The sequence below is a fragment of the Venturia canescens genome, chromosome 7, assembly GCF_019457755.1.
Source record: "Venturia canescens isolate UGA chromosome 7, ASM1945775v1, whole genome shotgun sequence".
Lineage (NCBI taxonomy): Eukaryota > Metazoa > Arthropoda > Insecta > Hymenoptera > Ichneumonidae > Venturia > Venturia canescens.
Window position 1 is genome coordinate 491621 of NC_057427.1, and position 13313 is coordinate 504933.

A 13313-nucleotide genomic window follows, 5' to 3' on the forward strand; every position below is an offset into this window, starting at 1 on the left:
TAATTAAAAAAAAAATTCAAAATTGTTATTCATTTGCTTATGGTTTCGTCGCCGTGACCTTATGAATGATTTTTATAAATTATAAAATAATATAATAATAAATTTTGGACTGTCGAGTTTTCAACTTTGTTTTATATGTAAGTAAGTTATTTTTTACTTAGACCATTTAGAATATACAGCTAGAACGACTTGGGATAATCTGAGAAAATCAACGAGCAAGCGTTTCTAAAATATTGATTGAAAAAAAGTAGTTTGGATTTTGGAAGTAAAAATGTATCACACGATTTGGAACAGGAATGAAATTCATATAACCCGCGCGATGTTCAAATAGCGCGATTAGTTCGCACGTTTTTCGTGGCGCTGATTCCATACCTAAACAGATTTGTACGTGTGTAGTGCGAGCGGTATATGATGCTACTGCCTACTGCTGTTGAGCGTACAAAAGCAAACTGTAGCAAAATACGACGGGTTTTCGTATTATATCGTATATTGCTACTCGCGTGTAGCCGAGCAGTCAAGCACCTTTCAAAATAAGGGAAACCACGTCACTCGGATGCGGATAGCGGCGCTAACAACAACCCATCCCGAGATACGTATTTCACCCCAAGTCGGAAGAATAACGAAACTCAAAAGAAAAAAGAACAACTAAAAATTGAAAAAAAAGAGTAGTAAATTTCTAAAGAAAAACGTGCAATATTTAACTGTAATTTAAACAAAATGGCGATCGATAGAGCATTTTTAAATGTGATAACACTAAGTTTTGGCTTCATGCTTGTGTTCACCGCTTTCCAAACCATGGGCAATATCGAGGTAAGAATTTCACAATGTTTTTGTCCTCGTAGTTTTTTTCTTTTGTTTTTTTTTCGCTCGTCTCTTCCGCGTTCCACTGATAGTTCAGCCGCCTGACGTATTCCCACTCTCAGCTGTTATTCGTCGAGGGACGAGCCCCTTTTTATTATATATACATATATGCTGGGATATATATACTTGTCGCTTTTTCTTTCCCTACAATACTCGACCTACGGCAGCGTGGGCCTTGATTTTTCAACATGCCATGCCTGCTTGAGTTTTAAAGACAAAAGAATATCATACATTTTTTATTTATTTGAGAATATCCCAAAAATGAGTGATAATATAAATTTCAATAAAATTCGTGAGAACGGTTTTACAAGACTCAAAAAAAATGAAGAAATAATATGAATATTTACGGAAGAAAATCTCTGATCTTGCTGCCGTTTGTCTCTACAAAATTCAGCAAAATGAGTCGAAACAAGTACGATGAAATGATGAGCATTCATTTTTTAATTAGGCGGCGGGCACGTCACATTTGATCGACTCATTAAAACTAATCGCAAGAATATCAAATAATAACGTGCTATCAAACTTTTAAGAATTTACCGATAAGTTTTGAACTCTCGATATCGTTGTACACAAAGATTTTTTTTTCCAACCTCCCAAAAAATTGTTACACATTCGCATTCCGTAATAACTCATTCAATGACAATATACCGATAATAAAACTCGTGCATGATAACCTGCGGAAGGCCTCAATCGTCTTTACAAACTCCACACTCGTAATGGAAACAAACGTTTTTAACAAATTTAACATTTTTTCGATTTCTCGGTATTGACAAAACATTTTTTGATCGCTCGAACGTTCTCAATTGATAAACAGTAAAAAGTATTTTTCATCTGAATAAATGTTCAGTTGTTATACTATTATTTCAGTAAAAATTTTCAAAGTTGGACTGCTTGAAAAAAAAAAAAGCGCCGAAACACCAAATTCCTGAAACTGGTCGGTTTGAAACCGGTGACAAAAAAAAAAAGTCTCAAGACCGGATTAAAATGCCGGAATCGTTTTATATAATTTAATGAAATGTCATCTCTATAAATTTCCTGCTCCGAGCAACTTTCAACTGGCATCTCTACGAGTTTACTGACTTTAATGTTGATGACATTATTCGAGAACTCTTTGATGAATGATTTAAAATAATATTTTATCATGGAAACAAAAATTAATAAGCAATCGTGCAGTGAATCTATTTTTCTCCCTGCCCCTCTCAATTTCAACGCTCTTCCATACTGCGATCATACAAATGCACGTTTTATCGAATGATCGTTTGTGAGTGAAAAAAAAATGACGAATAAACTAGGTCGATTGCAAAATATCGAACAATCAATAAGGTCGAGAAACATTGCATAAGATACGATAAAAAAAAAAAAAGCGAATTCTGTGCGAATGTTATCGAATCGCTCATCTAAAAGAAATTTCATCGTAATCAAAACTGCTGAAGGATATTATTATTTTATTCGTTTCCGAATAGACGAATCATCAAAAAGCGTGAACGATCCGTACCGAGGCACAGTTGAAAGTCAATTCAAAAACGAATAGTGCTGTTATCCATTTATGTGATAATTAAATATTTATATTATTTCTGTCTACTGGATAAATTAAGAGAACTAACGAAAATAATTTCGCCATAATTATCATCTGAAATATAAATTAGACAAACAACGTTTTTTTTTTTTATTTTTCGTTCTCGCCATATAAATTATAGACTGACATAATTTTTTAATTGAAATAAATTGTACACCAAATAATTAATATCACGAAATATATTTCATCGTTTTCGTAATCTCCGGCGTGTTAATAATAATCAATTGGACAACTCGACTAAAGAAGAAAAAAAAATACGCATATCGACCGCTATCTCAAAGCGGCGCTATTTATTTTGGACTCGTTACGTACATACGTATAAGAATAAATAAAAATGATACAAGTGCGATCGTTCGCATCGATTAAACACCATTCGTTCACCAAGAGCTATTGAAATTCACTGTTGCCGGTTTCTTCCACGTTTTTTTTTCCCCTCAATCTTGCCAAAATTTGCCACAGCTGGGGAGGAGGTGTGGCTCTCGAGATGTTGCGAAATTTCGGGAGAATGGCTCGCCTATATCGTCATCCCCTCGCGATAGAAAAAAGCTCTGTAAATATCGAAACCTTGAATTTTCCAAAATTTTTTTCTTTCAGTCTCACTCGGTTGATTTCATCAACGTTCGATCGATCACAAATTATATACATTTTTCGAATTAATCAAACAAATAATATCGGTCGGTTATTTGGGAAAAAAAGGATCCGATTTCTCGCATGATAATGATTGGGGAGCTCGTCAAAATTGATCAACGATACGAAATTTTTTTCATAATTTTAAAGAAAAGAAAATGACCCGGGAATTTGGTGAACGTACACTGGCCGCGAATATACACGCGTTGATTTAATGTCCAGACGCGCCGGGGAGAATAATTGAGTCTCGGGTGAGAGAACGTTCTCGGCATTGCCTTCTGGTAGAGAGGCAGGAGCGTTTTTTGGCACTAGTACAGTGAAAGCGCGCTCAACGGCGAAAAAAAATGAGCGACGAGAAGCACGTGCGTTTAAAAAAGCTCTGATGCAACAAATACCAATCAGTCGTGTACTGATGTCTTGGAAAAAAATTGTATCGCAGATTATGCGGATCATACACCTCGGTTAATCCCGGGATGATAACAAACGAGATTCCATGAGTGCCAATAATGATGACCGTCGATCACTCGCTACGACCTTCCAAGTTTCATGGACGAATAATTATATCCGATCGGTGTACTTGACGTTTCCTTGATCCTCGCATGATTTGATATTTAATCGAATTTGAAAACGTTCGAATCGGACACTTTGCACTAAAAGTTTCAATGAATAAGAGATTGTCCCGCCGCATTGTCGTTAAAAGTTTAAATATACAATGATATAACGATAATGATAGGGGAATTGAAAAAAAAAAAAAAAAAAATAGTAGAAAGCGCGAAAGAGAGTGATAAAAGTAGTATAAAGTTGAATGTTCATTTTGCAGGTTACGATATTGCAGAGCATCACGGAGGACGATCCGAGTTTTGTGGGTACCGGGTTCACGAGTCTGGCAATAGTATATTCAGCGTTGGCGTTGTGCAATTGGCTAGCGCCATCGTTTATATCGATGAGCGGTCCTCGGGTAGCGATATTCACGGGTTGTTGTTGTTACGTATTTTTCATAGGAAGCTTTTTGGTGCCGACGACGGAACTGTTGTACACCGCGTCGGCGATACTTGGCTTCGGTGCGGCGTTAATATGGACGGGTCACGGTCAATATTTAACGGAAAACAGTAACAGCCACACCATGTCGCGAAACGCGAGTTTGTTTTGGGCGATATTCCAATCGTCTTTTTTCACGGGAAATCTCTTTGTTTACTTCATGTTCACCGAATCGAAAATAGAGGCGGGCACGAGAAAATTAGTATTTTGGGTGTTGAGCGGGTTGGCATTGGGCGGAACTATTATACTCGGAACGTTGCGCGCGCCGCCACCGAGGTTGTCGATCGGTGAGGCAGAGGGCGTTTCGAGCGCGGACAAAGAATTGGCCATACCGGAGCCTCGTAGAGAACGAAGTTGTCGCGCTGCGTGGCACGCTCTTCGCGACGCTTTCAAGCTCTTCTTGACTCCGCAAATGTTGTTATTGTCGTTGACTTTTGTATACACGGGATTGGCGTTAACCTTCTTTTCTGGCGTGTACTCGTCGAGCGTTGGCTTTACAGTAGCGATGGGGGACAATCGCAAGAGCCTCGTCGGACTTTCGGGCATTTGTATCGGAGTCGGGGAGGTCGTCGGCGGCACTCTTTTCGGTGTTTTGGCCTCCCGTGCAGGCGGTTGTTCCGGTTGGCCTGTCATCGGAATTGGATTTATAATCAGTTTGTTTGCTTATATAACGACCTTCTTGAATCTGCCGAACGTCGTACCGATCAAAGAAACGTCACAAATTGGTTATATCGATCCGTCACCCGTTCTAGCGATGATCGGTAGCATAACCCTCGGTTTTGGCGACGCTTCTTTCAACACTCAAATTTACTCGTTACTCGGTCTTCTCTATCCCAAAGAGAGCGCTCCTGCCTTCGCTCTCTTCAAATTTTGCCAATCGGTCGCGGCCGCGCTCAGCTTCGTTTACAGCGGTTATCTTCCTCTTCATGGACAATTGTCTATACTCTTTGTCACTCTTGTCCTCGGCACCGGGGCCTTTTTTTTCGTCGAACGCGCTCACAAGAGGTCCAAAAATATCAATCATAACCAAGATATTGATCCTACGATCACCGATAGCGTCAGCATTGAGGATTAACCTTAAAATCCCCTTGTAAACGTCCAAGAAACGTGAAAAAATCCAAAAAATTTCACGTGTCTCTCTTGGACTCTTGATCACTCTACACGATTCAATTGTTTCTTGTTGTGACAATAAATAATTGCGTACACTGGCTATAGTGGCAAGAGTCCGTTTATCGACCGCGCGTAACGAATTTCGGTTGCTGCGTAAATCAAATTTTCAAGCAGTTTTGCCCTATTATGAAAAATCTAACGCTTCCATCCTTTCTATTTAATTGAAAATTTGCTCGAAGATATGGAGCTGCGGATTTAATAAATATATACGGGGGACACGAGTCGCTGAAATGCCAAATAAATTCCAGCCCCCCGATCATTAGATATAAATTCGCCAAAACTTGGTGAAATCATGAAACAAAAAAATCGCAATAAATATTATAGGCGGTCGCTCTAAATCCACAGCTAAAAATCCATAAATTGGATTCTATAAGGTTGGCTTCCTAGTCGCAGTATTTTCCGTAGACAAAAAAAAACATGTGGGATTGACCGAAAGGAAGAAAGTGCGTGTGCGTGTGCGTGTGCGTGTGTGAACGGCGGGGGGGGGGGGGGGAGAAGAGAGTGGACTTTCCGGGAGATAAATATGCGAGAATGGATTAAAAATACTATAGTGAAAGTATCCAAACTGCTATTTTACCTTATGAAATGTTGTTTATTTGTTCGATTAAAAATACATTTCAATACGTATATGTATATATATGAACCCGTATATTTTTACATTTCTACAAATCTCGCAGAAAAAAAACTTAAAAAAAAAATTGACACACTGCATGAGAGGATACGAAAATGGATACACGTCGAGAACGTTCCAAAACCTATTATTCTTATTGATTTATCTCTGTAAATGAGGAAATTATAGCAACGATATATCGATTTATAATTTATTATCTAAGCATGTCAAGTGCGATGAGTTTTCTCGATATTGGACACCTAACAAGAAATCCAATTCGACGAGAATGAGAGGATTGTTATACGGACTGATAGCGATAACGAATGCCAACATCTATTGTTAATTATTATGTACATATATACGTGTATGTAAGCTTTCATTAATTTAGCTGTATATATTCGAGTTGACGTGATCTGATATTTCTTTGACCTTTCGAGATTTAGAGGTTTTCACTTCTGCGTCGATGATCCATCAAACAAAAGATGGAAAAAAAAAAAACAATTATAGGTAATTCAATTTTGAATGGAAGAAAAATAAATGAAAGGATTTGGCCTTGACCTAACTTTAATCTGTAGTATTACATACGTCGTTCTTATAAACTTTCAAATCCATGTATGAAATGATGGATCTAATGTAGACAGGAACGAACTACGGGACGCCGCCAACGGCAAACAATGAAATCGTGCTTATTTGAGGTTATGTTACTAAATTGCTTTGCGTTCCTCCAAATGCGAGTGCTAAATTCTTACATTTATCGAAGCCAATTAAAAAAAAATTAAATTCTTTTTGGAGAATATTGAACAGTTTGTGAATCCATGATTTTCAATTTCTATGATTTTTGCGAGTGTATCGTTATTAATATTCGTCAGATTAGAAAAAAGTACTTTTATACAAATCAATACAAACAATTTATAAAATCAGTGCATCGAACTTTACATTGATGTACCTTATTATATATAATATAGTTGACCGCTCGTTTCTGACTGCGGTGTCGAGTATCCGTGCGTGCATATTACCTATAAACGAACGTTCGCACTCGTGTCGAGTAATGATAACAAATGGTTAATACACGTTATATAATAAATACTACTATATATTTGCTCAACGAAGACAAAGAAAATCAACGATCGGCATCGGGACAGAGAAAAAAATCAGATCTGTAGCCCGTTGTTCATGTACGTATACCTACAATAATATCAATATACACATTCCATGAGCTGCTGTTGAAAGCTTTCGATATTTTAACGTTGATCGTTTTCTCGTTGAAACTTTGTAATAAATATATATTTTTTTCACGTTGGATGAATAACTTACGTATTTTTAACTTGAATTAGGTGAAATTGTGCAATATAAATACAATAATATTGGTTATAATATATTTGTAACGGCGATTGTGGTATATTTATAACCAAAAATACTCTGTACGAATAAAGCGACAATTTATATTACTTCAATACGTAAAAATTGGCCCGAAAATGAGAAGAGAGAAAAACAGCGAAAGTGAGGTCTGTTATTGGACATATTTGACCTTCAACTTTCTTCAGTGTTTTGACATTGCTGCTTCGATGCTCGGAGCCTGTGAGCCGGAATATTCGTTTGTTATTGAAAAACTTCGTCATACGGAATTAAGCTCGGATTTTTAACACTTTTCGTTTGATCCCGAAAGGCTCGTGCATATGGTGAGGCAAAAAGTAAGGAAACGGGCGGGCTCGGATAAAGGTCAATCAAAAGTAGAGAGTACAATTTTCCGTTTGTCTGCGGATAATGCAACCGATGGTGAAACATAATAACGTCGAGCCATATTTTATGATGCTTTGAAAATGCAATAATAAAGGATTGATCGAGAAAAACAGAAGCACCGGATCCTTTCCTTGCCTCGATTTGTCGAATTTTTATCCTACCAATAAGACCTTCGAATATGCCACGGACAAAGACCTCCGGACGACATTCCGTGAATTCCATTTACTTTGCTGTCGTACGAGGATATATAAGAGGCGAGCCTTTCGAACTGCTCCTACGAATAGAAAGTATACACAAATCTTGCCTGAATCTCGCATGTATAAGACTTTGCTAAATCACTTCATTTACGCAGCAATCTCAGTGTTTTTCAATTTATAACTATGTATTTCTAGTTTTTTTTTCATTTTGCTGATTCAATAAAATTCCTACGTTTTTTTTTTTTTTTTTTTTTTTTTTAATGATTCGCAATTTTTTCCTCTCAATTACAACATATATATTAAACCAGAATTTACTTTTTGATGGTGAAAAAATATGTTTTCAAGTCTCTGAAAAACCTACTGTATGAATGTAATGATAATAGTGTTCGTTCATCGTGTTATTGGAATAGGCTGAACTGTCACCATCGCTCTAATTCTCGATTATTTCAAATAAAAGTATATATTATCTAGAGTTCAACTGTACATTGACCGCTTCCTGTCAGTTAACGCAAGCTCGCATAAACGAAAAATGTGTTTCTATTATCGCGATATATGTATATATGATTTACGCATTGTCGAGCTCCCGCCGCGAGCTCGAGTAGGTAGATATATGTATATATATATATACAAAAAATAGATAGAGGTTGAATCCCCGAGAGATAACCGTGCAAATACTGAAATAAAATTTCTAAAAAATCCGTCAAAAAAAACTTGACCAAAGATCATCGTTCATTAATTAATTAATCGGACACTCTGTTATTGTTATTATTGTTTGCTCGCAGTATACACACCAGCAGTTCTCAATAAGTTAATAATAAAATTATAATGATTCATATCTCGCGCGCATATAATGTGAACGAAATGTGTTGAGGAAAAGTATTGATTCGTTTTCAATAATTAAATAAATATTTTGGTCCCATACATTCTCTTCATTGTGACAAACTACAAAATAAATACAAACTTTTTTATTCTTGAATCAAAAAGCTCGATCGATAAGAAACGAAATTGGGCTATAAAAATTCCAACTGATGTCCCAAGATGGCGTAAAGAGTCGTATTCTCAGCTGCGCTTTTCGCTCATGCAGTTTTGCCATCTTTACCTCATACACATACGCGTACGCGTGCACTCACACGCATGCTTCAATCGTTGCAATTTTATTGTTGATTCTCGTGCTGCATCCGTGAGCACCCGGTCGCCCAATATCAAATCCATCCCATTTTTTCGACAGATTGGACAAATTTTTAGTCTCTCCTTACGGAGGGGTGTCTCGCGGGAGGTGATAAATCGATAAAAGCATTCAAAAGAGAGAACGTTTTGCCAAGTATTTTAAATCACGGTGTCGTGTTGCCCCCCGCAGCAGTATAGTCGTGAGGAGTTGTGTCCGGAAAAAACGATATAAAAATACTATCGAGATGCTTCGATTGTCAATATCATTTCGGGAGATTGAACGGTTGGAACATTTATTATTGACAGAAAGTCGTCGCGAGCGATTGCTTGATGGGATGCACGCGTCAAGAAAACCAACACGAAGATCTCATCTTGCAACTGCAACTCTCCGTGTTCCTCGAACGCATCTTACAAGTGAATAAGGTGTTTTCTTTTGTTTTTTTTTCAATAATTCGCGATTCGCGATATTCCCACGCGTGTGCACTAGCATTTTTTTTCAACTCAAGTAACTTGCTGAAGAAAAAGATTTCGGACAGATGCTTCGAATTTTTTTTTATACATGGAATTCGGAGATTTAATCAGCCTGAGAAATACGTGTTTTTCTGGTTGAACCGTCAAAAGATGGAAAAATCCGCGAGCAATGAAAGATTGCTGTCAAGACGACGCACCGTCACTCTTAAACCCCTTACTATCAAGGACGAACGTGTCGCTACCTTGAAAAAGGTAATACCTCGAAACATGAATTATCAATTTATCCTCGCATTTCAAACAGTTTCCTCCAAAATTCAAACTAACCTACAAATTCTCATTCTTAAAATTTTATTGATATTATTTTTGTCATTGCGATATAACGATGTAAACAAAGACTTTTAAATGTATTTTTAGGTCACTGCTATCCTTCAAAAATCCGAGGACTCTCGCAGTCCTGAAGAAATTGAAATTTTGACTTCTTGTAGCGACATTGTCAAAGAAGTGAATCTGAGGTATGAGACCCAAACAAATTCCATATGTACTCGAATATACGCAAGAACTTTTTATTTAACTCCGCGCTAATCTTTATGTTTTAAAAAAAATACCAAATGAGAATCAAAAATATCAACAAATATTTTAATTCTTAGGCGAATAAAAGTCTATGTCAGCAAAATTAGATATCACGACTAACCGATACTCGTCCTTGATTTTAGACAGCAGAAAAGAGACCGAGTGAAAGCTAGACTGGAGGAGGTGGAAGATCCGCCGGAGCTTCTCGAAGAGAAATGCATGCGTTTGGCAGGTGCCATAAGCAGAGCTACTTCCTTGACGGTATACACAGGAGCTGGAATAAGTACAGCTGCTTCGATTCCCGATTATAGGGGTACGAACGGTGTTTGGACACGAATGCAACAGGGAAAAGACATTGGGTAAGAAGATTTCTATGAAAAACTCTTGAAAGTATTGCGATTATGTTGATAAAAATAAAAATAGATAAAAAAAAGGTGATAATTTTGTACAGGAACCACGATTTGAGTCAAGCCGAACCAACGGTGACCCACATGGCGCTATACGCTCTGTACAAAGCGCGTGTACTAAAGCATATAGTATCGCAAAATTGCGACGGTCTTCACCTCCGAAGTGGGATTCCACGATCGTTGATATCGGAGGTTCATGGAAATATGTACGTAGAGGTGTGTCGTTCGTGCAAGCCATCGCGGGAATATTGGCGTTTGTTCGACGTGACGGAGAAAACTGGAAGATATTCTCACAGCACAGGTCGTACGTGTCACAATTGTAAGTCCGGGTTGCAGGACTCGATAGTGCATTTTGGTGAGCGTGGAAATTTACCATGGCCGATTAATTGGAACGGTGCGAGTCGCGCTGCGAAACAGGCCGATGTGATATTGTGTCTTGGCTCGAGTTTAAAAGTATTGAAGAAATATCCATGGTTATGGCAAATGGATAAGCCAGCGCACAAGAGATCTCCCTTGTACATAATAAATCTTCAGTGGACGCCAAAGGACGAGAACGCCGTGCTAAAGATAAACGGTCGTTGTGACGACGTCATGTCTCGAGTTATGATGAATTTGGGTCTCGAAATACCAATTTACGATCGTTCGAAAGATCCTATTTTTTATCACGCGATAAGGTTACAATCGAGCGAAATTGGGACCACGACGCAACCCTGTCTCGAAGAACCTATATCGAAGATTCCAAAGGAAATCGAAGAGGTCGGGAGCGTTGAGAATCCCGAGGATAACGTCGTCGTTGCTAAAAAAGAGGAAGCTTTTAAGGGGATCACACTTTCAGGAACACTGAGCAATTACCAAGCGCCCATTTTCGCGGCTTTACCCTTTTTGTCCATGGGACTTCCTTTCCCACCCATGCTAATGTATTCTCACCTCACTCCTCTCTTTTATTATCCTTCATTTGTTCAAGTTCCCAACGGTGTCAACGAGGAAGAATCTTCCAACCCCAAACCCGCGTGTACTTTTTGTATGGAGAACGAAGGCTCTCTCACTTGCTTGTATTATCAACGCAACGGCGACGATCCCGTTTCTACCGAAATTCTCGGTACCGATCAAGAGAGCGATACCAGTCTCGAAAACATCCAAGAAACCCTTGATTCTTCCACTCCCTTACCCACCGCTAAAAATCCAGGCTGGTTTGGTAAAGGCTACCGCAAAGGTTTACGAAAAAAACGGTAGCATCGACTCAAACCCCATTTTCCTCTTGCGTATTTCGTCTTCTCAACACTGACGCGTTAAGTACGGTCTTTCACAACCTTTTAACGCCCCATGCATTATCATTCTCTATTTCTTTATTTATTTAAGTCTTTCGATTTTTAATTGCAGATTTTATTTATTCATTGCAACAAGCGTGATCACTTCTCGTTCCGTTCATTCTCGAGTCTCATTGACTATATTTTATAACGTAAGACAACTTTATTTGAAAGTTTTACTCTCATTTCGTCTCGTCGAGACTCATTTTAAAAAACGTTAGATTTTATTTGGTCTTGATTATATCAATTTTTTTTTCTCCCACTTAGTGGGAATTCTTAAAACGGTACAATACAACAAAAGTTTCACTGGCAATTCATTTTTATTAACTGATAGTGTTGCCTTTTAATTTTTCATCAATGACAGCGGTTTTTATTATAAATTTCGACTGAAAAGGAATAGAGAGCTTTCAAAAATCTATCGTCTATTTTTTAAACTTTGACACAATACACAGAGCAGCAACTTACGTTATATACTTCCTTTGAAATGAAAGAAAAAAATGAGAAATTTGAAAAGCGAAAAGTCATTTGAGATAAAATTTATTCCATACTTCTCGTTTGTATGATTTTGCAAGGAAATTATAAAAGCGAAACTATGATTGTTTGCACCGAGCAATTTTGGCTCTCCGGGCTCGGGCATTCGACTTTTCCGAATCGTTATATTATTTGTAAGCGTTATACCGAATATTATTTATTTATAGTGCGATAAACATAAGAGTACTACGTATTAAAGACGGGGGAGAAAAAAAACCATGATCGAAAAATCTCATTGAATTAATTGCAATACCGTTATACCTTGCTCTATTTAGTAAAAAAAAAACGAGAAAATAATAGTATTGTACTTTGTAGCGTGTATCAAGTATTACGACTTGAGTACGAAAATGAAAAATCTTCGTGTTCCTCGATGGCGCAAAATTGCGCTCGCTCCATACCTCAAATTGCAGCAATATCAAAACAATCATCGTCGTTTCACTATACGGAGAATAAATTTTTTTTTCTTCTTTTTTTGTTTATCGTGAATGAACGATTGATTTGCGAAGAAAAATGATATTGTAATTATGTTGGGTTTTAGAAAAATCGACAGTAACAATTCCGCTAGTTGTTTGAAGCACTATAATAATATGCTTAATAATATAGAAAAGTGATTTTTAAGCACTACATTATTTATAAGGAAGGAAACAAGTGCTCGAAAAATACTACGATAATATGAGAATCCTGTCACAGGATTCCTCTACACCATTTCACAACGTGTGAATATTTATTAAACGTCATTAAAAATTATCAACATTATCCTCGAAATCTCGTGTGCATCATGAATTAATCATGTGTCGAAATTGACAGAGTTTAAACCATGCTCTGATATTCATATTATTATTATTATTATTATTACCATTATATGGATTTAATGATAGTGAAATCATAAGTTTCACTTCGTTCATGCTGGTTTAATGATTTACAATTAAACCGAACAATTAATTACGAGTTCTCCAATAATTGCTCGCAACGCAAAAAAGAGCCATCAGTAATGACTGTACCTCGAATACTTTGTTTATGAACCTTTCCTCTCACCACATA

General features: G+C 37.3%; 2 protein-coding genes across 2 annotated transcripts; both read left to right on the forward strand.

Annotated features, from left to right (window-relative positions):
* The first annotated feature begins 418 nt into the window (after nucleotides 1-418).
* LOC122413912 (UNC93-like protein MFSD11) lies at nucleotides 419-7737 on the forward strand. Its single transcript, XM_043424590.1, has 2 exons — nucleotides 419-810; nucleotides 3885-7737. Exons 1-2 carry the CDS (start codon nucleotides 718-720, stop codon nucleotides 5175-5177), a joined length of 1386 nt encoding a protein of 461 aa, XP_043280525.1. The 5' UTR covers nucleotides 419-717; the 3' UTR covers nucleotides 5178-7737.
* A 1213-nt stretch (nucleotides 7738-8950) lies between these two features.
* On the forward strand, nucleotides 8951-13037 carry Sirt7 (sirtuin 7). The gene is made up of 4 exons (XM_043424588.1): nucleotides 8951-9709; nucleotides 9872-9969; nucleotides 10171-10386; nucleotides 10479-13037. Exons 1-4 carry the CDS (start codon nucleotides 9317-9319, stop codon nucleotides 11665-11667), a joined length of 1896 nt encoding a protein of 631 aa, XP_043280523.1. The 5' UTR covers nucleotides 8951-9316; the 3' UTR covers nucleotides 11668-13037.
* Nucleotides 13038-13313: the final 276 nt, after the last annotated feature.